General features: G+C 41.3%; 1 protein-coding gene across 1 annotated transcript; it reads left to right on the forward strand.

Annotated features, from left to right (window-relative positions):
• Positions 1 to 20,887: 20,887 nt before the first annotated feature.
• LOC308307849 (homeobox protein engrailed-1a-like) lies at positions 20,888 to 24,697 on the forward strand (the record flags this gene model as incomplete). Its single annotated transcript, XM_080753152.1, has 2 exons — positions 20,888 to 21,503; positions 24,378 to 24,697. The coding sequence occupies 2 exons, from the start codon at positions 20,888 to 20,890 to the stop codon at positions 24,695 to 24,697; spliced, it is 936 nt and encodes a 311-aa protein (XP_080609278.1).
• Between the last annotated feature and the right edge of the window lie 218 nt (positions 24,698 to 24,915).

Raw genomic sequence — 24,915 nt, forward strand, 5'->3', positions numbered from 1 at the left:
GGGCCAGGGCTCGCTGTAACTAAATTATGCCCTCGATGCTCATGGTAACATGAGGATCGTGGGTTCAGCGAGCCATGGCCCGAGGCAGAACCCCATGCCAAACCATGCTAACTTAGGCTATAGATTCTATGCTGTCTTATAGTAGAGCTAAGGTAGGCTGCCAATACTATGCGCTTAGATATAGGCTTAGATTCTATGCTGTCTCTATAGTAGGGTGCTCAATATGCCATGCTGTGTGATGCTTGCTTTCTGCCTTCATTCTGGTCAATAAAGTATATCTTAACCCAAGTGATCGTCTCCTGAAATAGTGCGACGATTCGTAAGGATCAAAGCTAGTTCAGGGGGCGGTCCCAAGGGAGCGCGCGCGCGGAGGGGGGTGGGTCACTAGGTCCTGCCCCCCCCTTACCCATAGTTCTTAGGGAAGTCAGATGGTGGGACTCAGTCTTGTTGCATAGCACTGCCCCGCCACCACCCCAGCGCCACCTTCAGGTTCTGCCTTTGATCCCCCTCGGGGGGTATCGGGCCAGGGCTCGCTGTAACTAAATTATGCCCTCGATGCTCATGGTAACATGAGGATCGTGGGTTCAGCGAGCCATGGCTCGAGGCAGAACCCCATGCCAAACCATGCTAACTTAGGCTATAGATTCTATGCTGTCTTATAGTAGAGCTAAGGTAGGCTGCCAATACTATGCGCTTAGATATAGGCTTAGATTCTATGCTGTCTCTATAGTAGGGTGCTCAATATGCCATGCTGTGTGATGCTTGCTTTCTGCCTTCATTCTGGTCAATAAAGTATATCTTAACCCAAGTGATCGTCTCCTGAAATGTTTTTAGTGCAAAACAGATGCTTCTAATGGATTCAGAATCATGAGAAACCCCTAGTTTGATCCCTCATGTGTTACTTAAAGCAGATTAATTTTTTGCTTTTTTTCCCTGTAATGTAAAGTCAATGGGACACCAACTCTAGCGGCTTCTAGCAAAAAAGCCTGGGATTTTTGTGAGGGACCTGGGAGCTAAATCTTTTATAAAGGGTCCATAGAGGTCAAATCAATCATCAAAACATCCTTGCCAGAGGATGGTCACAGAACCTTGGTTTGAGACCCTACTATAGTTGTAGGCGGTGAGAGGACAGAACTCGGAACTCTTGAGACCATTGTTGATGTAATACTAAGATTACAGATCTTTATTCCATCCATCTTCCCATCTTTCTTTCCCCTCCTAGATAAACTTCCGTGCTACTCCTCCCACAGTTTTGGTGGCACGCTCTTGGGCCATGTCAAATCGTCCAGCTTCATCGGGAATCAATTCCTTGCATTGCCAAATTGCCAAGAGATATGCAACATAGTTTAACTTATTTATTTGTGAATTGATTTCTCCATTGAATTTAATTAAAATTTTAACTTTTCCCAAATATCATAGATGATGACTGACATCATAAGACGTCTGACGTCATAGACCACATGAGACAGACACAGTATGCCCATATATGGGCATTCCCGCAGGCTTCATATTGATGATATCAGGGATCTCCATACTATGGGCATAAAAGGAACAAGGAATGGGGAAAATTCAAACGGTAAGTGTGACTCGCTTCACGGCAACCTCACTTGCAATTTCCAATTGCATCCTTCTAGTTACAACTTGACTTCAGGTCGGTCTGCCACTGAGGAATATTATGCAGTGGTGTATGAAGTAATGGGGCGTAATGTCAGTTTACCAATTTAGTATTTTCTCATATCATCGTTTGTGACATGATTAGTATAATGATTAACTTTTAGATCAGTTGTCTTTACTTTTAGCCTGAATTAGAAAAGGTTTACTGAAAGCAAATAACTGACATGAATCTAATGATTCTCACATCATCCAGGTTTGTGTACATCGAATACTCGATGGGAGTTCAGGTTGTAATGGTTACCATTGTTTGTTTGTTTGTTTGTGGGGGTATTTGTTTTAAGCAGTTCGATTTACTTTGTCTTCTTGTCTCCACAGAGAAAGAATCTCTCATAAAATGCAAACAGCAGCAGTTACCAGTAACAAGAGAAGGCCGGTTCCAAGTGGTCTCCGTATATGGGCATGTCACATCTGTGACGTAAACCAAGGCAAACAATGCGTCCTATAAATGTGACATTTCCACTGACATACACCTGCTAATATTAAAGCATGTGAGGAGAGTCCAAAGCAGGTTGTTGTGTGTACGACTGGTGTCGGAAAGTGTTTGTCTGCTGTGTCGGCTCCCCCTCTCTCACATGCTGCAAAATAGATGTGTAATTTATTCCCTTTTTCCTCCCGGTATCTAAACTAGCTTTGTACTCTTCTACATTGAATGCCTGACCATCCAGGGAATTATGATTAGGTACCCTATTCATAATTCTCTGTAGGCCTACCTGAATTTCCCTTGTGGGATCAATAAAGGTCTATATCTATTACACGATGCCAGTGAGGAGCCCCCATTATGCTGACATTTAAAAACAATTTCCTTTACTTAATAAAGCTGTCACATTACACATCAACACACAATTTAAACATTACCGTATTTTCCGGACTATAAGGCGCACTTAAAAGCCTTTAATTTTCTCAAAAAACTACAGTGCGCCTTATAGTCCAGTGCGCCTTATATATGGATCATTCATTGACATTGACATTCCCTTTAGCACAGCTCCATCTGTTGGATGCATAACGCAACGATAGCGTCTATTATGTGGGCCTTATAGTCAGGTGCGCCTTATATATGAAAACAGTTTGAAAATAGACCATTCATTGACAGTGCGCCTTATAGTCAGGTGCGCCTTATAGTCCAGAAAATACTGTATATTATTATTAATTATATTATTATTACTGTATATTATCACTATATAGTACTTGTTCGACGTTATTCCTTGCATCCATCTTTCCATCTTTCTTTCCCCTAGATAAACGTATATACATTTGTGAATTAATTTTCTCCATTGACTTTAATTAAAAATCTAACTTTTCCCAAATATGGAGATGACTGACATCATAAATGTCTGACATCACAGACCGCATGACACCGAAACAGTATGTCCATATATGGGCTTAATATTGAGAGAGACATGAGACATGAGAGATCTCCATATATTCATTTATTATATTCAAATGGTAAGACGGAATTAATTTGCCAGTGTGACTCGTGTCACCGCAACCACACTTGCAATTTCCAATCGCATCTTTCTTGGTAGTTGTATTCCAGGAACGGGTGCAGATCTCGACCAATAAAAACGGTTTGGGGTTGGTCGGCAGAGCCGTTAAAAACAAAGCGACATTGAGGGGTGAGCGTCATCGCTGTTCAGAGTGCTGTCGTTCACAGCAGTTCAGGAGAGTCTCATTGAAACAAATGTATTTGAATCACTTTTTCTTGCTTGCTTGCTCGCATCGCCGTTATGTCAAACAAAACAAAACAAAAAAAGACAACCACGTGCATCCTCCGATATACATGGAGTCGCCATACATCCCAACCAGCCGACAGACGTTGATGGTGCAGTGAAAAGGTTCTCTTACCAAATGTTCCCCGTTGGCCTTCACTCCTCATCTCCCAGTTGTCCTCCTCCAGCCCTTCCGCCCAGCGGTCTGTCTCCACCTAATCTCCGACTCCCTCTCCTCCACCATTTTCTCCCTCTCCTCCACCTCAATCAGCCCATCCTTAACTTTGTTCTCCAATTCCTCCACGCGCTTCAGCCATTCGCTTGCCATCGTCTCCCTCACTCCGACGCGCTTCACCCGGGAGAGAAGCATCTTCTCCCACATCTTTTTCCACTGAGTTTCACGTTGATCGATTTCCTTTTTCCAGGCTTCGTCTTTCTCAAACAGCAACTTCTTGGTCTCATCTGTCTGAAAGTCGAGTCTCTCTTGCAGGGTAGTGATCTCCTGATCTTTTCTATGCTTCGTTTCGTCCTCTTCCTCAAGCGTTGCCGGATGTGCCTCCTCTCTTGCCTTCATCTTTTCCTCAAAAGCCTGCTTTTCATCTGCCCAAATAGTCTTGATGAGACCCAGCTGGTATCGAAGATGTTCATTCTCCTCTGTGACTCGCAATCGCTCTTCTAGAAACCGCTCATGTTTGTGCATCTCGTCTTCTAATATCTTTTTCCATTCGCCTTGCCAGTAATCAAGCTCCTCTATCCAGGTTGTGTCTTTCTCAAACAGCAGTCTCTTGGTCTCCTCTTTATGAAAGTAGAGTTTGTCTTGTAGGGTGGCGATCTCCTGGTCTTTCACATTATTCGCTTGATCATCTTGCTTTGCCAGAGCCTCTGCCAGCAATCTATTGGTCCCCTCTGTATCAAAGTAGAGTCCCTCTTGCAGGGTGGAGATATCCTGGTCTTCAAGTAGTGTGGATGCCTCCCTTGATTCCTTGAACTCTCTCTCCAGGTCTTTGATCTTCTGCTCTGCAATGAGGAACTTTTCAGACAAAGCCTCGTTTTCTCGAAGCAGTTTGATTCTGTCCTCCTCCCATTTCCCCATCTCTATAATGAACTCCTTCATTTCCTGGAGGTCCTGCGAGGAGTTGAGCTCATCCGTGAGTCTGGTGGTCACATCTTTCAGGGCCTTATTCACAGCCGAAATGATGTCTTTCTGTCGCTTTTCGTTCTTGATGAGAACCAGTTGGAGGTCTAAGGAGGTGCTAAGCTTCTTGATGAGTTTAATGTTCACATCTCTCAGAGCCTTATTATCAGCCTCTAGGCACAGTCTATCAGTGTTTACCTGCAGAAGGTTCAGTTTCAGACCATCTATGGTTGCTGCAGTTGACTGTTCAGTCTCAGTTTCCAGTCTGGACAATATCTGTGAAGACTCAAAACCTTCCATTCTTTAAGCATAAAGGTTTTACCTTCTGGGTTAAAAAGGTTGTAATAAATAAGAGAGTGTCTGGCGTTCTCTTATACTCAACAGTTCAACTGCTCTAAGGTATAATGAAGAACTTTGATGACATCACCCACCTGGAAATAACTGTGATTGGCTGTTGTCAGACCAAGTTGATTCAGCCTTCAGCCAATGAGCCTCTAGAATTCACAACAAGGCTATTGCAAGGCTATTTTTGTTGAACATGAGTAGCAGAAAACATGTAGCCTATTAGGGTTACTAAGGTGATGCCCTTTGGGTAAGCATGCCCGTCTGGCTATTTAATACCCATTGGGTATTGAAAGGCTTCTATTCAAATGTATAAACTACTTAATACCGTGGAAATAACCACTTCAGAAGGTAAAGCCTCTGCAGTGCTCAAGAATGACGCTTGTTGCACAAAGGACGTCTGTTTGTTGAAAGACAATATTTATTCTACTTAATTAAAAATAAAAACATTACAGCATATGCAATTATCATTATCTTATTATTATCTACGAGCCTAAATTAGCTATAACTGACACACAGATAGCACGGAGGACCGAGATAAAAAATACTGATCAGTAGTCCATATATGTTCCAGCGTAGCGGACACACGAGTGTGAGGCGACGAGAGAAAAAGATATGGCACTCTTCTTTAGTCTGTCAGGCAGTGATATTCGTTCTTATCTTCATTTTGTCTGGGAGGGGGCTGGTAGCTGGTCAACGATGTGACATTTGGGAGACACAGTTCATAGGATTTCGGTGGGGTGGATTTGTAGCCACGGGAGGGGCTGAGTGAATACTCCCAAGCTCACACCTCCCACCTACAAACAGTTATTGTTGATGTCTCATGCTCTACCCCTCGCCAAAACAAAACTCGGTTCTCATGGGAAGCTATTCGTTTGCTCCCTGAATGTACAGCTCCTGCTCCAGTTCTTCACCTTTAGACAGACTAATACGGACACCGTTATCAGCTCGGAATGTCTGACAATCCTCCAGGACCTAGAATAGAGTGTTTCTTCGTCTCTCCTTTCCACAATTGTCTGCTAGCCGTAAGAACATATAGAATACTACAGTAACCAATAAAAACAGGATCACATATATCGTCCAGTCCCCCTTTGGGATACCTTACTCACAGGTATTCCATCAATCAGATATGTGTGTCAGTATCAAAATACATAGTTTATCAATGTTGTTTAATATAAGACATCACTTAAGTCCTTACTGTGCTGTATATAAAAAAAACGTATTCATTAAACATTGTCCAACAAACAAATCAATACATCCTGCACCAGTCCATGGCTTTAGACCATGGTGGTGTCAATCTAGGTATAGAAAATAACAAAGATAGATTGCTTACTAGAGCAGTGTTTCTCAAATGGGGATATTGCGGGGGTACTACAGAGGCACTCAAAAATAAAATGGCCCAAAGCAAAACACGATACTATTCATACTTAAAAAGTTAAAAAAATATGTAATAAAAAGGGGAAAAAACATGTAAAAATGGGGGTATATCATAGCTTGGATTCCCAAATCAGGGAAATTGGGTTGGAAATAACCAAAAAGATTGAGAAGGACTGCTCTAGAGTATTTGTGCGGGGCCCCTCGAATAAATCTCCTCTGACCTGACGATTTCTAAGGACAACAGAACGCATGGCTCTTGGGTAAGAAGTACAGTACTCATCTGGAAATCCGCTGTGGAATCAGGCATCTAGGATATTCATTTTCTAATTTTGTCTAGGTTTGTCTCAGTTTCTATAGAGCGCTTTGCGCGGGACTCACCTGCCCCCTGGGTGTCTAGACGGCGTACGACCGGGCATACATCAGTACCACTGTAGACTATTCCTGCATAACCACAGCCATTCCACCTGGCTGGAAGAAAATGCCTGGCCGTCCGTCCACACACCCAGAGGACAGCAGAGCTCGAGTGATCCACAGTCTCTTTGTTGTGGGAACATAAACAGAGAGGGGCTACCGTTGGGATGACAGGTAGAACATAGGTTCTGGTAGGCATAGATTCTCCTGTGTCACAGGAAAGGGCTGGATAAAATAATAAAAAAAATAAAAATAAAAATACATTTTCAAACCCACAGATATCACAGTTCTTAAATTATTTACACAACTTTCAAAACAAAATAAAAAATCGAACCTCGGTACGAAGTGGAGCTGTGAATTTGAGCAGTTCCAGATCTATGTTTTGATCCTATGTGTTTTAGATCTTTCTTTTTTAGATTGACTCTGTCTTCTAGATATGTGTGTGTGACGGGAGTAGACAAATACTTGCTTTATGTAAATGTAGCATATTTACTATTATTTAAAATAATAACAAATACAGTACTGTCCATAATAGGCCTAACAAACATATAACTTGAGAAAACATCTGCTTCTATAGAACAGATTAAAAATAAACATTTATACTTGGTATTCAATCAATAAACCCCAGCATCCCTATTCTAAGGGGATATTCACCAAAAGTAGCAGATTACAAGCTCACTAAAATGTTACTGTTAATTCCTTCCAGTCTGGAAGGAAAACAAAATACTGTGGCCACCTGGAGGAGTACAAAAGTAACCAAGTATCTTTACTCAAATAAGGAAATCTCAGAATCCAGTCAAAACAGAGTGAGACTCAAATGTCAATAAGGCAAGGGAAAAGGGGAAAATAACCAGACGTTTCCCAGGTCACATACACACAGAGCTGGTTAAACATGTTGCCTCATGCTAGATGCAGAATAAATATAAATATACCATAAAATGCTAATATACAGCATATGATTTGTGAAAGTGACAGCCTGGCTTTTCTATTTCTCTAAATTCACTTAAAGGAAATCAATATTGTCATGAGCTTAAAACTTCCTGTCTCCCTCTCTCCATGTGAAAGAAAATAGCAGCTCTACAAGCTCAAATAATGTATTCTCAAAGTCCACTTGAGTCGCAGACATGTCTGTGCCTTGTTTACATATTTCAAAAGAACAGTTTCCAAAACAACTTTTCTACCAACATCTCCATTATTTCTTGTCTACAGACACAGTTCTCTTTAATAACGCATGGTAGATATTATTGCCAGTGAACTATACTATAAAAATATTGATTATTACTATAAAAAAAAACAGCACCTCAATTTAAAAGACACTTCACACACTTTGTCTAGAATATTGTCAAAAATAATCTAACTCGCTACATGGCATACGGTATGGCCTTTATACTCTACTGCCTGCATCTATTTCTTATCAGTATCTGAACCCCGGGCAGGCCTTTTGTCCACTAAAGAAAACCTGTATGTCTCTCATTACACCGTTTCCCTGTATCTTTATGTGAATAAATGTTACTTTGGTGGAAAAATCACAATGTCAATCTCTTTAGTAGGGCTGAAAATGTCAGTATATGTGACGGGGAAAAAAACATTAATAATACTGCAGAGATTTACAATTTGCTAGAACTAAAAGTGTCTGACATACTGTCCATACATTCTTAAGTTGAGACATTCACACAACTGGCATGTTGACTTTTGGTCGGCGTTAAACAAGTTATAGGATGCACTATTTAGCTGAAAATCATAATCTTTTCAATGAGCCATTCTACAACCTGACTGTTAGTTAAAGATCATAGTGTCACATTTTAGTCTAGTCCTAACATACAATTATTTAGAATATAGGTAGCTCACTACTGGTATGTTAATCGTATTTAGGCCTCAAAACTGTATAGGAATGACACCATTTCTCTAATAATTAACTAGTTAACTTGAGATCAATTTTAAGTTGGACATACAGTAAGAGTCGGCCAAAAACATCGGCTAGATTGTTTCTCCCTTGGCCATCCAATAGTTGCCTGTATCTGCTGGGACTGGATTATATTTTAATCAGGAGATCGTCTTTTCCTGGTACAGTGAATAATCTGGGTTGGTCTCCATACGTATATCTAGCAGTAGTAGTCCAACGTTTGCGTTGGCTGTAACAGTCACCATTTAGGGAACGAGTACCTAGGGACCAGAGGGATCCAGAATGGGAAATGACATCACAATTATATTTGCTTGAGTCAACACAGACATACATGTTGTATGTCCGGTACAGAGTGTACCACCTATGTGAAGTGCGCCCAGAACAGGTCACACCTTCAGTACAAGTTATGGTCATGGCAAAATAGGTGAAACCTCCTGAGGGGATGTAAGCAGTGGTGGCGCGAGTTTGAATCTTTGGTATCGCACACAGGTCAATGAGGAGTTTAAGCAGTAGCCAGAGACCACGAGGTGCTCTCTTAATTTTGAGTTAATTTTAACAATTACAACGCATTTAAGGAAATATTGTCCACAACATATAGAAATATAATTAAAGATCCGCATCCTATGGGTGTTGTGTCTATGTTTATTATGTGTTAAATTTTCACCCTAATCACCTCTGTTTATAATATGTATAATGTATTCACCTTGAGGCTTGTTTTTACTTATTACTTTTATGTGAATGGATACTTATCTATTACGCCCAGGTCTCGTTTTTTCAGTCAGAGGTGGTGCATGTATTCTGTAGAGAGAGAAAACATTTCATTTTATTAGTTTCGTCTGCACATGAGTGGACTTCTGCCTGGTTTCTAAGTAGGCCATCTAATTTCTCTGCTACTTTGAACCCGCCACTGGTGTATGTGACGTGTATTGTAATTAGGCACTTTGCTATCTTTTCTTTCTTGTCCGCTGTGATGGAGAAATTATTGGACGATAAGTATGCTTTAATGCCATGTGTGGTATTTATCACTAATGGGTGATACATAACTATGTATGCCGTGTGGCAACATTTTTAAATTTACTATAATGTTTAAATTTTTTGAGTAGTAAGCTCTAATTCTAAGCTCTAATTCTACGTGCCCCCTTATGTTTCTGGAATAGAACGGCATTAAAAATGCCGTCCTTTTCAGAAACATCCATACAAAACGGAGTGTTCGATGGACTAGAAGAGTCAGGAATTGCCCTAGTGACAGCATTGTGACACATTACCTTAAGGTCTTGGGACTGTTTTATGGCCTCTGGAGTCCAAGTTAGACTGAGATTCTGGCCCCCTTATATCGTACCATGGCACGGAGAGCTGAACAGTTGGATTACAACTCTGGGATCGAAAAGTAGGCGTGAACAGGTTGTATTGCATTCAACAGTGTGTAGACGTCAGGTACAGGTAGATCAGATGTGCTAATGCCTTTGTTAAAGTCTCTAAAATCCTGTACCATACGATAACTAGAAAAATATTGTTCCTTCGAAACAATTGTGGGCTCGCTTCAAGCCAGAAAACAATGGCTATAAAAGCACAAAATGTCAAGATCGCAGGCAGTGCTCTCTTTGACGTTACTGACGTCAAAGATTGGTCCATTTTGTTCCAAAAATGTGTTGTGCAAAAGTTGACCCGCTGGTGGCGCTATAACAGGCCAATGTGAGAAGGTTGGTATCTGTTCCTTGACCTATTGGGAATGTGCTTGCAAGATTTCACGCACATCCCAGGCTGTGTTCATGATTTGAGGTGTTTTTGGCTTTGGCCACTTTATCGCTGCTTGCAGCTATATTTATTATTATTATTTTATAATTTTTTTGTGTGCACTTCATAGGCATGTTAGATAAAGGTCCTTAGATTGCGTGTAGAATGTTTCATGCAAATTGCAAAAAAAATCCTAGAATAAAAACGGGTTTAAGCGTTTTACAAACTGCTCAAAATTATATAGCGCCCCCCTTTGGCCATTTGGGGTAAGATTGGTTTCAGTGATATTTGAACTAACCCTCTACACTATTTTGTCATGAAAATGTGACTTTGCATGTATGTTTTAGAGGCAGAAGAATAATTTGCATAAAAATGCAATATTGTTTGAATTATTTAAAAAAGCATGTTTCAATGTTAAAGAAATCCGATCTGACAGATCTTTAGATATCGGTCCAAAGTTCACGTAAAAAAAGTTTTGTGCACGTGACGTGAAAATTCCAGAATAAAAGCGGGTTTACGCGTTTTACAAACTGCTCAAAATGGCGGAAAATTGAAGGGCGGAGCTTACTTAACAACGACACAGATGTCTTCCGCTTGAGTCAAAGCACGCGTGTAACAAGTTGCATGTCTTCAAACGAAACGAGTCATGACTTATGCCCGTTTGAAGTTTGAATTTTCAGACGCTTCGTATAGCGCCCCCCTTTGGCCAATTGGAATAAAATTGGTTTCAGTGATACTTTGACTAACCCTCCACATCTTTGCCAAATGCCATGAACGTGTAACTTTGCATGTATGATTTAGAGGCCGAAGAATAATTTGCATAAAACCGCAATATTGATAAAATTATTAAAAAATTATATTTCACTTTAAAAAAAATCTGGTTGATCAATCTGACCGTATTGGTCCAAAGTTCATGTGAAAAAAGTTTTGTGCACTTGACGCGAAAATCCCAGGAGGAGATAGATTTTTACTGTTTTTCATATAATTCCGAATTGTGGGAGACCTAAAGGTCAGAGGTCAAAAGTTAGAGGGTAAAAGTTGTTCGGCATGAGGAGACGCATACGTGTATACAGGTTTCATGGCTGTACCTAAAACACAGCATGAGCTATACCTGTTCAAAGTTCGCACTTTCGAAGGCTTCCTACAGCGCCACCATTTGGCCGATTGCTATAAAAAATAATAGCGCACTTCGCCACTGTAAACTGAACACATTGATGTTTTTATTTTCATTTTCTCACTAAGTATGTAGGAGTAGAAAGGAACCGAAGTTCCCGTCTACTGTCTGACTGACTGATAGATAAATAATGACAATATCTAAAGTGTGCTCGCCTTATAGGCGAGCCCACAATTATCAGAACCTGGTTTCTTAACAGCCATAATGGCGGTGTTCCACAGAGAATTAGAATATTTTGTCACCCCCTTTGCTAGGTGACTGGTGATTGTAGAGACAAGGTCTGATACAGTATGTAACTGGCAAACCATCTTTAATCAACAATTCTATTGTGTTCTGACCACTGATAAAGGTCAGGTCAGCCGATGATGAGGCTACCTATATAATGATCATGTCAACTGTCTATTAGACAGAGGAGCTATGGGTTTGAAGGAAAAAATAAAATAAAAAATAGAATAAAGGTGATTGCCCTCAACAATCCAGCTGTTTGCATCGTGGGATTTATATAACACTTGACTGACAATTAGATATAAAAAGTACAACTGGCATAAAGCCTTCAATCTAGGCTGAGGCCTTTACACGTTAAAAACTATATGTTGTTGAATGACACTACACATAACCTGAGGTTACTATGACGGGGGGGCTATAGGTCACTTATAGAAGTACCACTACAAAGTTTCAAACCACATAAAGCTCATTGGCTTGTTTGCATCGGGGTCCCTTTGTACTCAAATCATAAAATAGAAATAAAATAAATAAACAAACAACACTAAGACAAATACTTCCTATACTACTATTTGATACACATTTTGAACTAGTATACATAGGATGTGGGTAATCATTAATTCATACGAGCACAGTCGTGCACCTAATTCCTCTATTGTTTTCAACATAACTATCAAATTACTTGTGGAGAGGGTTTTTTTTTTTTTTTTTCCTACATCAATTTTGCTTCTGAATGATTTCATACATTATTAGGTGGGGCACCATGGTCAAAACAAGGCAGTGATGCATGTTTGGGGCCTGCAGACCCCAACAACACCCTCCATTCAATCTATAAATTATAACAGCACTTGGACACTTACTCTGTAGGCCTACACACACACACACACACACACACAAACATTTAACATTTAACAAAACATGACACTTTACATGACATACATATGTATTTCACCGATATAACCGCTCTGTGCACTTTGAATTCTGACTATACTTTCAATATAACTAACAGAAAAACCACTTGCACTGGTGTGGTCTCCTTTTATTGTGTGAGACTCTAACTAACTGTGATTTTATCCTGTGGGTAGAAGCTGAGTCTTCTTGCGAAAGAGTAATCATTCTAAAGGAATTACAAATATGGGAATTTAAACCAAAAACCTATCAGTTACAATGGGTAACTTCGGGTCCATCTTATCTATCTGTGGAGGGAGGAAATATTTCATTTAAGCGAGGGTGGTGGCGAGCTCCTCGTGTCCGTCTCTTTTCTGCCATAGCATACTCACGCACACATGCAACACTGCTCACTTCATACTGGGTTTGATTTTTCCCTTTTCTTTCACAAGGTTATCACCAGGGGAGAAAAATAGGATTAAAACACACATACATACACACACACATGCATTGTTTCGGAAATCCACGACCACCGCTCAATTCTGTGTTTTGTTTCGGAGTTCCACGACAAATAAACTCTAATCTAATCTAATCCAATCTAATCTAATATAATCTTTGTTTTCGGAGATCCACGACAAATAAACTCTAATCTAATCTAATCTAATCTAATCTAATCTAATATAATCTTTGTTTTCGGAGATCCACGACCACCTACTCACTGCTTTCGGAGATCCACGACCCCCTACTCACTTATATGCTTTGCTTCCGGAGATCCACGACCCCCTACTCACTTACATGCTTTGCTCAATTCACACGGGTGTGATTTTATTATTTTTTGAACTTTCTCTTTTTACACTGTTATTTTAATACATTTCTCTACCCCTTTACCTCGGGTAGACTTTCCTACGTCTAGGAGATACATTTCTACCTTTTACTTAGGTGTAGAACAAACCTTACAATAATTTTCTAGCTTTTACTTCGGTGTAGAACAAACCTTACAATAATTTTCTAGCTTTTACTTCGGTGTAGAACAAACCTTACAATACTTTTCTAGCTTTTACTTAGGTGTAGAACAAACCTTCTTCAAAAACCCGCAGCTATTACTATTAAGTGGGTCCCGTATGTGTGTGTCTGTCATACAGTAACGGTTCTAGATCACGTGTAACTTGAAATCAAATCAACCATACAATTTGGAACCTATGCCAATGTGCAGAGTTTCTGTTTAAGAGGTTCTGCTCACCTTTTTATTTTGACGGCCGTCTGGGTGGTTGATCTGATGCAGTTATGGTGATCGGTTAAATCGCCGAGATCAGAAAAAAGCAACAAAACGTCATCACGTCAAGGGGTCACCATATTTGAAAGGCTTCTATTCAAATGTATAAACTACTTAATACCGTGGAAATAACCACTTCAGAAGGTAAAGCCTCTGCAGTGCTCAAGAATGACGCTTGTTGCACAAAGGACGTCTGTTTGTTGAAAGACAATATTTATTCTACTTAATTAAAAATAAAAACATTACAGCATATGCAATTATCATTATCTTATTATTATCTACGAGCCTAAATTAGCTATAACTGACACACAGATAGCACGGAGGACCGAGATAAAAAATACTGATCAGTAGTCCATATATGTTCCAGCGTAGCGGACACACGAGTGTGAGGCGACGAGAGAAAAAGATATGGCACTCTTCTTTAGTCTGTCAGGCAGTGATATTCGTTCTTATCTTCATTTTGTCTGGGAGGGGGCTGGTAGCTGGTCAACGATGTGACATTTGGGAGACACAGTTCATAGGATTTCGGTGGGGTGGATTTGTAGCCACGGGAGGGGCTGAGTGAATACTCCCAAGCTCACACCTCCCACCTACAAACAGTTATTGTTGATGTCTCATGCTCTACCCCTCGCCAAAACAAAACTCGGTTCTCATGGGAAGCTATTCGTTTGCTCCCTGAATGTACAGCTCCTGCTCCAGTTCTTCACCTTTAGACAGACTAATACGGACACCGTTATCAGCTCGGAATGTCTGACAATCCTCCAGGACCTAGAATAGAGTGTTTCTTCGTCTCTCCTTTCCACAATTGTCTGCTAGCCGTAAGAACATATAGAATACTACAGTAACCAATAAAAACAGGATCACATATATCGTCCAGTATAAAGACAGACAGAAATTATTCGCAAACCCCTGGACCGATCCGTGCAAGCTTTCTTGAGCCCGGGGCGCCCGCTGGCCTTAGCGGTCCAGGCGCATACCACTATAGGCTCTGATGCCTGACAGCGAGTCGTGGGTTCGACTCCCGTTCCCGACAACCTGTGCTGCGTGTCTCTCCCCGTCTCTCCCCCCATTTCCTGCCAGTCTACTGTCCTATCAATAAAGGCATAAAAGCCCCCAATTTTTTTTTTAAATGGGATTGGGCTGAAAGCCTGTTGTCACATAATCTATCTGGGGAAGGTTCTTCAAAATGGTCAAATAGGGACACTATTTGACCTCAGCCTTTCTCAGACCAAGTACGCACTACATTATGAAATTGGCCGTGCCAACTTTAAACAGCCCCTAATGACCCTATAGCTCTGGTCCATAGCATTAGTGACTTCTCACTAAAGCTGTCACTGTAGTATATTCCTCATTGACCTGGTTTACATGGGTAGTAAAAAAAAAGAATGTGCTTTTGCTAATGAATCAAATAAAGGCAGTTTAGGGTGCTAAAAGCAAAGACTCTCAGAACTTCACCTTTTGTGTAAAATACAATTCAGTCATTTGCAAATCCCGCCCCATTCTGCCCTGTTACTATGGTGGTACATTTGACCCTGGACAGATTGTTTTTATAGTGGCAGTGAATGGGGGGAGAGGGTATTTTCATTGCCTCATTATTGCAATTTAAAGTACCAAAGGAAAAACATCTAGGTGATATTAATAAAAAGGGAAGACAAAGGTACAGTAGTTACATTGCAAAACAGGGGGTTTCCCCGAAAATATATGTTTTAATTTGTTTAATCCTCTGGATCAGAGAGAGAATAGAAATAGAAAGAGAAAGCGCAGTGCATCTTGGGTAGGAAGATGACAGCCAGATTATAGTTCTCCTCACATAATAGGCTGGCTTTTCGTAATTCTGCCCATTTAAAATATATGTACCCAATCGTAACTCTTAGTTACATTGATAAGGTCCATGTGAACTAGTTTGTTGAAGCTTATTCATTATGATGAGCGAGATCGCTATCACCTCACGCGGCCGTACTGCGCGAACGCCGTGCTCCGCAGAACGGACCGTTGTTGAAACCCTGAAGCAACATTCTCCACTGCACAAACTCCACCCCCGATAGCAAAAAGCGAATGGTTTTTTCTGGTTGGCCGTCAGGGAGTCTCAGGGACCAATCAGAAGGCTGACAAACGGTGAATTATTCACTAGCTGTTGGACCTTCTTCTATTCACTCACTCACTAAGATCACCTACAGCTATAGTATATATGCCTTATGTATGTCCTCAGCGTTAAATAAATAAATATGTGTATTCATTTCTTAAATAAATACATGTATTCATGTATTCGTGTATTCATTCATTCATTCATTCATTCATTCAATATTTGATATAGCCTGTAGTTTTGTTTAGGAGATTCAGTTGGTTTTCTGCACTCTCGCATCGCATTATAGGTTATATAGCCTATTACAACTGAATGTATATATCATATACAAATACAATACATTAAACCTGAAAAATGATAAAGCACTAATAGTGACAAAAATACAGAGCCTAAAAACACATTTACAAATTGTTACAAATGTTGGCCATTGCGTTTTCAGAGATTGTCAGCGTTGATAGAGAGCTAATAAAAAGAGTAGACATGCAGGAATACACGCGAGAGCGAGCGCCCGCAAACACACACACACACACGCACGCACGCACGCACGCACGCACGCACGTGACGCACGCACACACACACACACGCACACACACACACACACACACACACACACACAGCCTTCCTTGACATAGCTTATGTCAAGGCTAGAGCTTTACTTTATCAAGTGTGTGTTACACCAGAACGCCACAAGATGTCATCATAATACCATTGTGTCTGGACATACTGCCTTCCTCGGCAATGTTCGTTGAAACTGGGCTATTTTCCTATAATAATGGCTGTGGGCGTGTGCGTGTGCGTGTGTGTGTGTTATCACTGGTGCTTATAGAAGCACACAATACTGACAGTGACAGATCATTCATTATCGATAGGACAGCAACAAGAAAGGATTTATTTCTGGGTTGAAACTGAAAGCCACCAAACGCTATAGCTGCCATGAATAGAACTTCAAGGACTTTGCGGATGAAAAAGTGAAAATGAGCATAATTTTCTATTCCTTGCTTGCTTCCCAGCTTCATTGTTTATTTATAGGGTAGTGGCCTTATAGTGGCCTGACTTCCTAAACCGGGACATGTAGGCAGCAGCATCAGTTCAGAAAAAGCTAAGGTATGGCAACATGACTGGTGTCTTGCACGCGCGCCCTCGACACCAGTCATGTTGCCATACCTTAGCAACAGGCACGATTACAGTACATTTTATTATTTTCCCCGGTAGCCAAGGTATGGCAGCTGCCATAGCTTGCCATACCCAATTGACGCCTCTGCATGTAGACCTACAGTAAAAAAAAATAAAAAAAAATAAAAGGAAAAAAAATAAATAAATAAAAATAAACATATATAGGCTATATTTAAGAAATAAAAGATAAATTAGGATACACAAGGAGGATTGTAGATGGATTTAGACTTAACTCTGTCTCTGATAGTGACCAAAGAAGATTAACACAGATTTTGCTGTAGGCCTATACTTACTTACTACAAGTTTGACAGCTCGCCGTTGGGCCTAAACGTAAAACTATGCAGCTAGATCCTCTGTAAATTATTATTTAGGCTGTGGTAGGCCTATACTAACATTGTAACAGTCAGTAATGATTATGTATTTTTATATCACGTGCTATGGCTTATACACAATTATTAGCCTATCCTAAAACATCTCTAACATAGCTACACTGGCTTGCCATTTTATTTTAACCATGCAGGAAATCTTTATTAGGCTACATACACTTATAGGCGTTTGGCCTATAATCACAAATAGAATAAATAGGCTACCTATAGGCATAATTAATTATAATGAGAGTGGACTCGGTCCATTTGGCTTAATTCTTCCGTAAATTTAGGAAGCTCTTTTGGAAGAGCTGCAGCACCAGTGGTTCTCAAATTGGTGTTCGGGGACCCCAAGAGCTCCTTGTCCTTGAGGGTGTTCCAGGGGGTCCCCAAACTTAGTTAATATCAGTTTAACCACTTTAATCCTACTTATTTTTTTAAACATAAAAGAAATTGGAAAATGTTGAATAATTTAGCATCTTTTAACAAAACAAATCTTTTCAGAAAGGCGTCCGTGGCACAAAAACATGTGTATCCTTATATCCAATATCAATTTTGGGGTCTTTGACGTGAAAATGTTTGAGAACCACTCAAACAGCATGATCACTGACAGGGAATCAACGAATCTTTCTTGTCTAATTTGGTTTCATGTTGTTTTCCACAGAGCAGAGCCACTGAAACATTTGGTGCTTTATGCCTCTAAAAAAGCGTCACAGAATTCGTTGATCTCATTTCGAGTCTTGAGGCTTTTTTGACAACACTGACAAGACACCGAATACAGCATGCAGGCCTGATTGTGTTATAGCCTATAGTCTCTATTGGTGGATTTATTGAACACCTATTAGGACCTGACCCTGGAAAAAGCGTGATTGGCATATATATATATATATATATATATATATATATATATATATATATATATATATATATATATATAGGTCTATATATATATATATATATATATATATATATATATATATATATATATATAGCCTATATATATATATATACATACACGCACGCACGCACGCACACACACACACACACACACACACACACACACACACACACACACACACACACACATACACACACACACACACAGACACACACACACACACACACACACACACACACACACACACACACACACACACACACACACACACACACACACACACACACACACAGCACCCCAAGAGGATTAAACAAAAACTATTAATGGATTGCCCTCACGTTAAGACGTCAATAAAGTCGTTTCTGCACGCGGGTCTCAGTGGACCGCTCGTATTATTTAGCGCCTTTTATCTATACCTTGAAAGTGACAACGTGTTCCTCGGCGGCGGGTCTTTTATAAGCCGGGCCCCCGCGCGCGCGCTTTTGATGAAGTGTTCCGCGCGCCGATGGTGACAGGGCCTTTGACTGGGCGCCGCGCGCGCCCAGGTGATGAACGTCCGGCTGATCACGCGGAATAAAGGCTAATTAAAACCTATAAATTATCCGCGAGCGGCCCCTCTCTCGCGGCGTCACTTTACAGGCGAGATAAGGGCCCCATTTTAACGGCATGGAAAACAATTTCGGCTGACAATGACTTGGGAGAAAGGGAGGGACTGGACTGTAGTGTATAGTCTACTTTCCCAGCCAACATTTCCATCTCGGCCCGATATGTTATTACCACACACAACGGTAAATGCTGAAAACCACAAACAGGTTTTGAATGAAGCCATAAGGGTTTCTGCTTTCCGACATAAAGTGAAATCAAACAATATACGCAAAAAAACACAGGACAAACAATATGGCCTATTGTTTGTGCTGCATTGGCGATATTCTGTAAACATTTCAGTGGCCTGTGTGTGTGTGTGTGTGTGTGTGTGTGCGTGCGCGTGCGCGCGTGCGTGTGCGTGTGTGTGTGTGCGCGCGCGCGCGGTGTGTGTGTGTGTGTGTGTGTGTGTGTGTGTGTGTGTGTGTGTGTGTGTGTGTGTGTGTGTGTGTGTGTGTGTGTGTGTGTGTGTTTTCCTGCCTATACGTGCGTGCGAGCGTGCCTATATACTACTACATAGGCCTATCCGAATTCCGAAGTGAGATTCCATGCAGGACAACGCTTATAGCCTATATTTTATAACAAAATGTGTAGTTTATGATAAACACATGTGTCCACTGCAGTTTATCCAATAGGCAGTCTCAACGCACTCAGTCCAGGAGAGGACAGGATCTAGGGATGGGATGGGTACAATGTCACAATAAAACGATGCAAATCAATCAAATATGTTTAACAAACGCATGTCATTTAGCGATGATGTGGATTGTGGAATTATGAGATAACCCTTTAAAACTCCATACACAGCTCAAGATTTACGTTTTTTTTCCCGAACTGGGAAACTGTCTGGGCCGCAGCCTGTTCTCGGAATTGCTGTCCTCGTTGGGATCCGTAAATGTTGCTGTATTTCTGTGCGTGTCACATTTGCAACCATGGATGATGGAGGGGGAAATGATGGTTTGAGATAAATTAACTGTCCGACTCTCTGTTTCAGTTTTGAAAAAAGGGGGGCAAAAATAAGTATCGATAGACGATATTTCTGCACCATTATTACGCATGGTCTGACGGTCCAGATAATATCATGGGCCTGACCCCATCAATATCAGAGCCTGTGGGGCTACAGTCTTAGCTCTTAGGCCTAGAACATAAGGGGTGCGCACTGCACCATCAGAGTTAAAATAACACCTAGGATATTACTGTGTATGTTTGTTTAAATATCCGCCTCGGACGTGTAAGATGTAATAGATACAAGCTAACAGGTCTGCAAGCACGTAGCAGTGATAATCTCTTGTTTGGCTTTTCTGTGAAGCCTATTTGGGTACTCTCTCTCTCTCTCTCTCTCTCTCTCTCTCTCTCTCTCTCTCTCTCTCTCTCTCTCTCTCTCTCTCTCTCTCTCTCTCTCTCTCGCTCTCTCTCGCTCTGTCTTGCCCGGCTTTGAGACGCCTGGAGTGATTGGACGTCGTCACCCGCGTCCAAGATGTGTCCGGCGCGACGATTGGCCCGCTGCGCATTTTTGATGTTATTCCGGTTGGCGTGTGCGGGTGTCGGAGAGGCAGGGAGGGAGTGTGATGTGATGTGGAGGACTTTGAGAGGAGCGGACTGTCATACAGTAGAGCGCTGAAAAGCAAAAACACCGTCGTTCAGCCAGCAGTTACAGTAAAGTCGACCGACCATGACACGCAGAAGCGGCTTATTACGCACGCTGGATGTTCACACTCTGCCAGTGTGATAATGATTGGCATATATATAGCTCACAGGGAAACATAACTATGTTTTAGTGTAAACACAGTCATATTTTTGGGGGGACATTATAAAAGCGAGGCCAACAACAACAAGTGGAACTGGAGAGAGAGAAAGAGAAAAGCTGCAGCCGACGTTACGGTGACCGCGATGGAGGATCCGCGGGATCTGAACAGCCCGGATACCAGCAGCGAGGGCGAGAGCGTCTCCCCGGCTCCCAGCCTGCCCTCGCCGCCCATACTGCCTCTCCAGGTCGCGCAGCAAGCACACAGAACCACCAACTTTTTCATTGACAACATCCTGCGGCCGGACTTCGGCTGCAAGAAGGAGATCGGCAGCGGCACGGGCGCGTCGAGGCACGAACGGGCGCAGTCGACCGCCGGCCGAGGGATCGAGCAGCAGCAGCAGCAGCAGCGCGCCGCCCTGACCCTCCACCCGTCGGTAGTGCATGTCAGCAGGCCGAGTCACCCGGGGACCCCCTGCCAGGACTCCAACTGCAGCAGCGACAGCACCACCTCGTCCTCCACCGCCTCCTCGCTGAGCCCCAAAAAGACCGCAGCGACCAAAGCCCTCGATCACGAGGGCTCCGGCGGCGGCGGTGGAGGCGGAGGCGCCGGCACACAGAACACTGCTCCGTCTGTTGTGGTGCTGAACGGCGGAGGCAGCGGAGGCTCCGCGGGCGGCGGCGCGGCCACCCCGGAGTCCCAGCCGCTGCTGTGGCCCGCCTGGGTCTACTGTACCCGCTACTCGGACAGGCCGTCATCTGGTAAGACCAGAGCTCCATGAAACACATAAGGTCCTCTCCGGTTAACTTAACACGGCAGTGGTTCTCGAACAGACTTGTAACGGTCAATGTTGAACCAATAATTTACTTTGAGCACCACTGTTATACGGGTCTAATAATTGAACAGCTGCAAGAGTATAAATGCAAACGATTAGACTCCAATTGTTTTCATTTAAATTATCGGAGCTATACATTGATAAATAGTGTTACTATATTTTTGACAATTCGTTATAGTTAAGTTAGGTATAGTAAAAATATTGTAACATCCGGCCTTTTGTCTTGATAATTTGGTCTGTAACTGTAAATTACCAGTACACAGGTTAAAATAATTGTGTGTGTATAGGCCTACTCACGTGTTGTTTAATTATGAACAAGATTTTTTACCTATAATAATGTGATCTGAAACTATAGCCTTTGTGTTTTGCACATGCAAGGGGCGAACACGCCGGCTATTCGAAGAAAACCGCTGTAAAGGTCACATTGGTGATTATTGAGAATCATAATACTCATGACCTATGAGTCCAAAGTTAGCTTGCATGACAACAATAGCATATTTATTTGTGAAAACTTTCTCTGGCGTTCATTGTTCACGCGTCTTTTTTATTTACAAAGCGTCACCGCAAGGTTATTATAAAACAATATCCCAGCTATAAAATAGTTTATTTTACATTAAATTGACAATGTTGTATATCTTGTAGCCCAACGTGTTTGTATTATGCCCTTATGCATAGCACAGACTAATTAAAATAATATACCTTACAGGATCATTCAAAATATAAATGAATGGATCATCTATTGAACATCTGCTGACTTATGGGGGAAAAAAACAACAACCTGATGTAAATTGTAATCATCAAGACATTTAAGATTATGGTTGTAATATATTAATAACGTTTTACTTCCATAAACCCACACACGTATTTAGGCCTACAACTGTTATATTTGTTTTATTAATCTTTTTGTAGTCACTAATTTGAATGTTAAATATTTTTTGACAGAAACACATATCAATTAAATCTATAGCGAAAGCTCGTGGACTTAAAACAAATGTTATTAGAGTCCTTCATACGGTGTCCAAGCCAAGGTATAGGACAGCCTATAGCCCACCACTGCACGTTAGTAGGCTATGTAGGCTAACAATGGAATTAAAGCGCAATAATGGACGGTAGCCAAACTCGTCTTAGCTATGACGACATTTTGAATTAATTACACGCCCATTTTATTTTACCATCGCTGATGTGGATTGGCTTCTTTCTTGCGCCAACCGAAATGTGCGATAATAAAGAACACAGCCTTTATCAAGGCATGCATGCAGGTGCTCCTGCTTCTACTATCTGTTATTGCATATTATTTTTAGTTTCTGAAGAAGAAACATGCTCTGAAAATGTCCAAGTTACTAATGTCCTGACTTTGGTTCAATAGCTTAGCTACACATTGTTTGAGACATGAATAGGTCCTATAAGCTGTTTTATTTACAGAAAATAAGACTATTATAAAAGTGGTTTAATGTCACACTAATGTGTAGGCCTACTAATGTGTACAAAATAAATGAATAAACACAATAACACAACTTACACAACACAAGAGAGGAAAATAGCGGAAAACTGTAGCCATGTGCTTAGAAGGGTTTCATAATATATCATAAATCCGCAATAGGCTGCTACAGGGCTCTAAAAGAGGAAAGCGAGCTGGACAAATCTTATGGAACTCCTCTCTGTGTAACACTATTTAATGGGCTATAAGGCAAAGGTTTATGTTTTGTCATAACTTCACTATAAGCCTACGACTACAGTAAAAAAAAAAAAGAAGAAAAAAAATCCTCAGCCTCGGGTCTCAAACCTTACGCTTTGTTATGAAGTAGAAACCTATGAATATGTAGAATATTTGTATTTATTTTTATTTTGTAAACGTCGACAAGGCCATAGCATGGGCCTGCTGCTGCGCTGCATTCATTGTAGGCTTACACTCTGCACTTAGTTCTGAAATATGTTATGCTTTGTAATTGTAAGCATTCACTTCATCTATTAAAAGACTAGAACCTGCCCTGGACATGTGCTTCGTTATACATGTTTCTATCATAGCAGGACATAATAATACATTGGTGCTGCGCTGTCCTGTATCAAATATGGGATCTACGTTTGTGTTTGCTAGGCTGCAGCACGCATTCATGCAAGAATAACAAGCAGCTGCACACACAATAACAAGTCTATTAGTGGTCCCATAGACTGCCATACTATTTGGGGGCTCCAGTCCATAGCAATATTCAGTCCAATCTAAAATATTATACAGTGTGTGTGTGTGTGTGTGTGTGTGTGTGTGTGTGTGTGTGTGTGTGTGTGTGTGTGTGTGTGTGTGTGTGTGTGTGTGGGCTACGCACACCGTGTGTGTGTGTGTGTGTGTGTGTGTGTGTGTGTGTGTGTGTGTGTGTGTGTGTGTGTGTGTGTGTGTGTGTTGATATGGACTATATACATTACATAATGCTTTATACATAGTTGAAGGCCGCTACTCTAATATTTAAAAAAGAAAAATATTAAATGCTGTTTTCTTTGTTATTATTAGCGATTCACATTATTTTATACAATTCATTATTATTTAATACTAATTCATTATCATATTATTACTATTATTAATTATATTGTTATGGAAATTAATACGGGCATTACCCCCCCCCCCCCCCCCCTCTCTCTCTCTCATTTCCATTTTCCAACAATATAATAAACGCATAATCTAATCATGACTCCCTGGAATATGAATAAACATCAACATATATAATAGCAGCAGCTTTCTTCCTCCTCCCCGTGATCTTTCGCCCTGAATATTTATATTTTTCCTGGTATGCTTTCGTCCCTACTGTAGGCCCAAGGACACGGAAATTGAAAAAGACGAAAAACGAGAAGGAGGACAAGCGGCCGCGGACGGCCTTCACGGCGGAGCAGCTCCAGAGATTGAAAACGGAGTTCCAGGCCAACCGCTACATCACCGAGCAGCGGCGGCAGAGCCTGGCCACGGAGCTCAGCCTCAACGAGTCGCAGATCAAGATCTGGTTCCAGAACAAGAGGGCCAAGATCAAAAAGGCCACGGGCTTTAAGAACGGCCTGGCTCTGCAACTCATGGCCCAGGGATTGTACAACCATTCCACCACGACCATTCAGGAGGACAAGGAGGAGAGTGACTAGTATTTTTATTTGATTTTTTTTTCTTCTTTTGCGCTTGCAAGAGACCTTTTGAACAGATGACTTGTGGTGGACACGTATTGCATTTTTTTTTGGGAGGGGAGGGGGGCTATAATAGACCTATAACGAAATTTCCGTTTGTGGTTTGTTGCAGGTCTAGGCTAGGCTATACGGGAAGAAGTTGTGAACTCTCACAGAAGTAGCCCGTGGGCTGTTTGAAA

The sequence above is a fragment of the Nannobrachium achirus genome (assembly GCF_963921795.1).
Source record: "Nannobrachium achirus genome assembly, chromosome: 22".
Lineage (NCBI taxonomy): Eukaryota > Metazoa > Chordata > Actinopteri > Myctophiformes > Myctophidae > Nannobrachium > Nannobrachium achirus.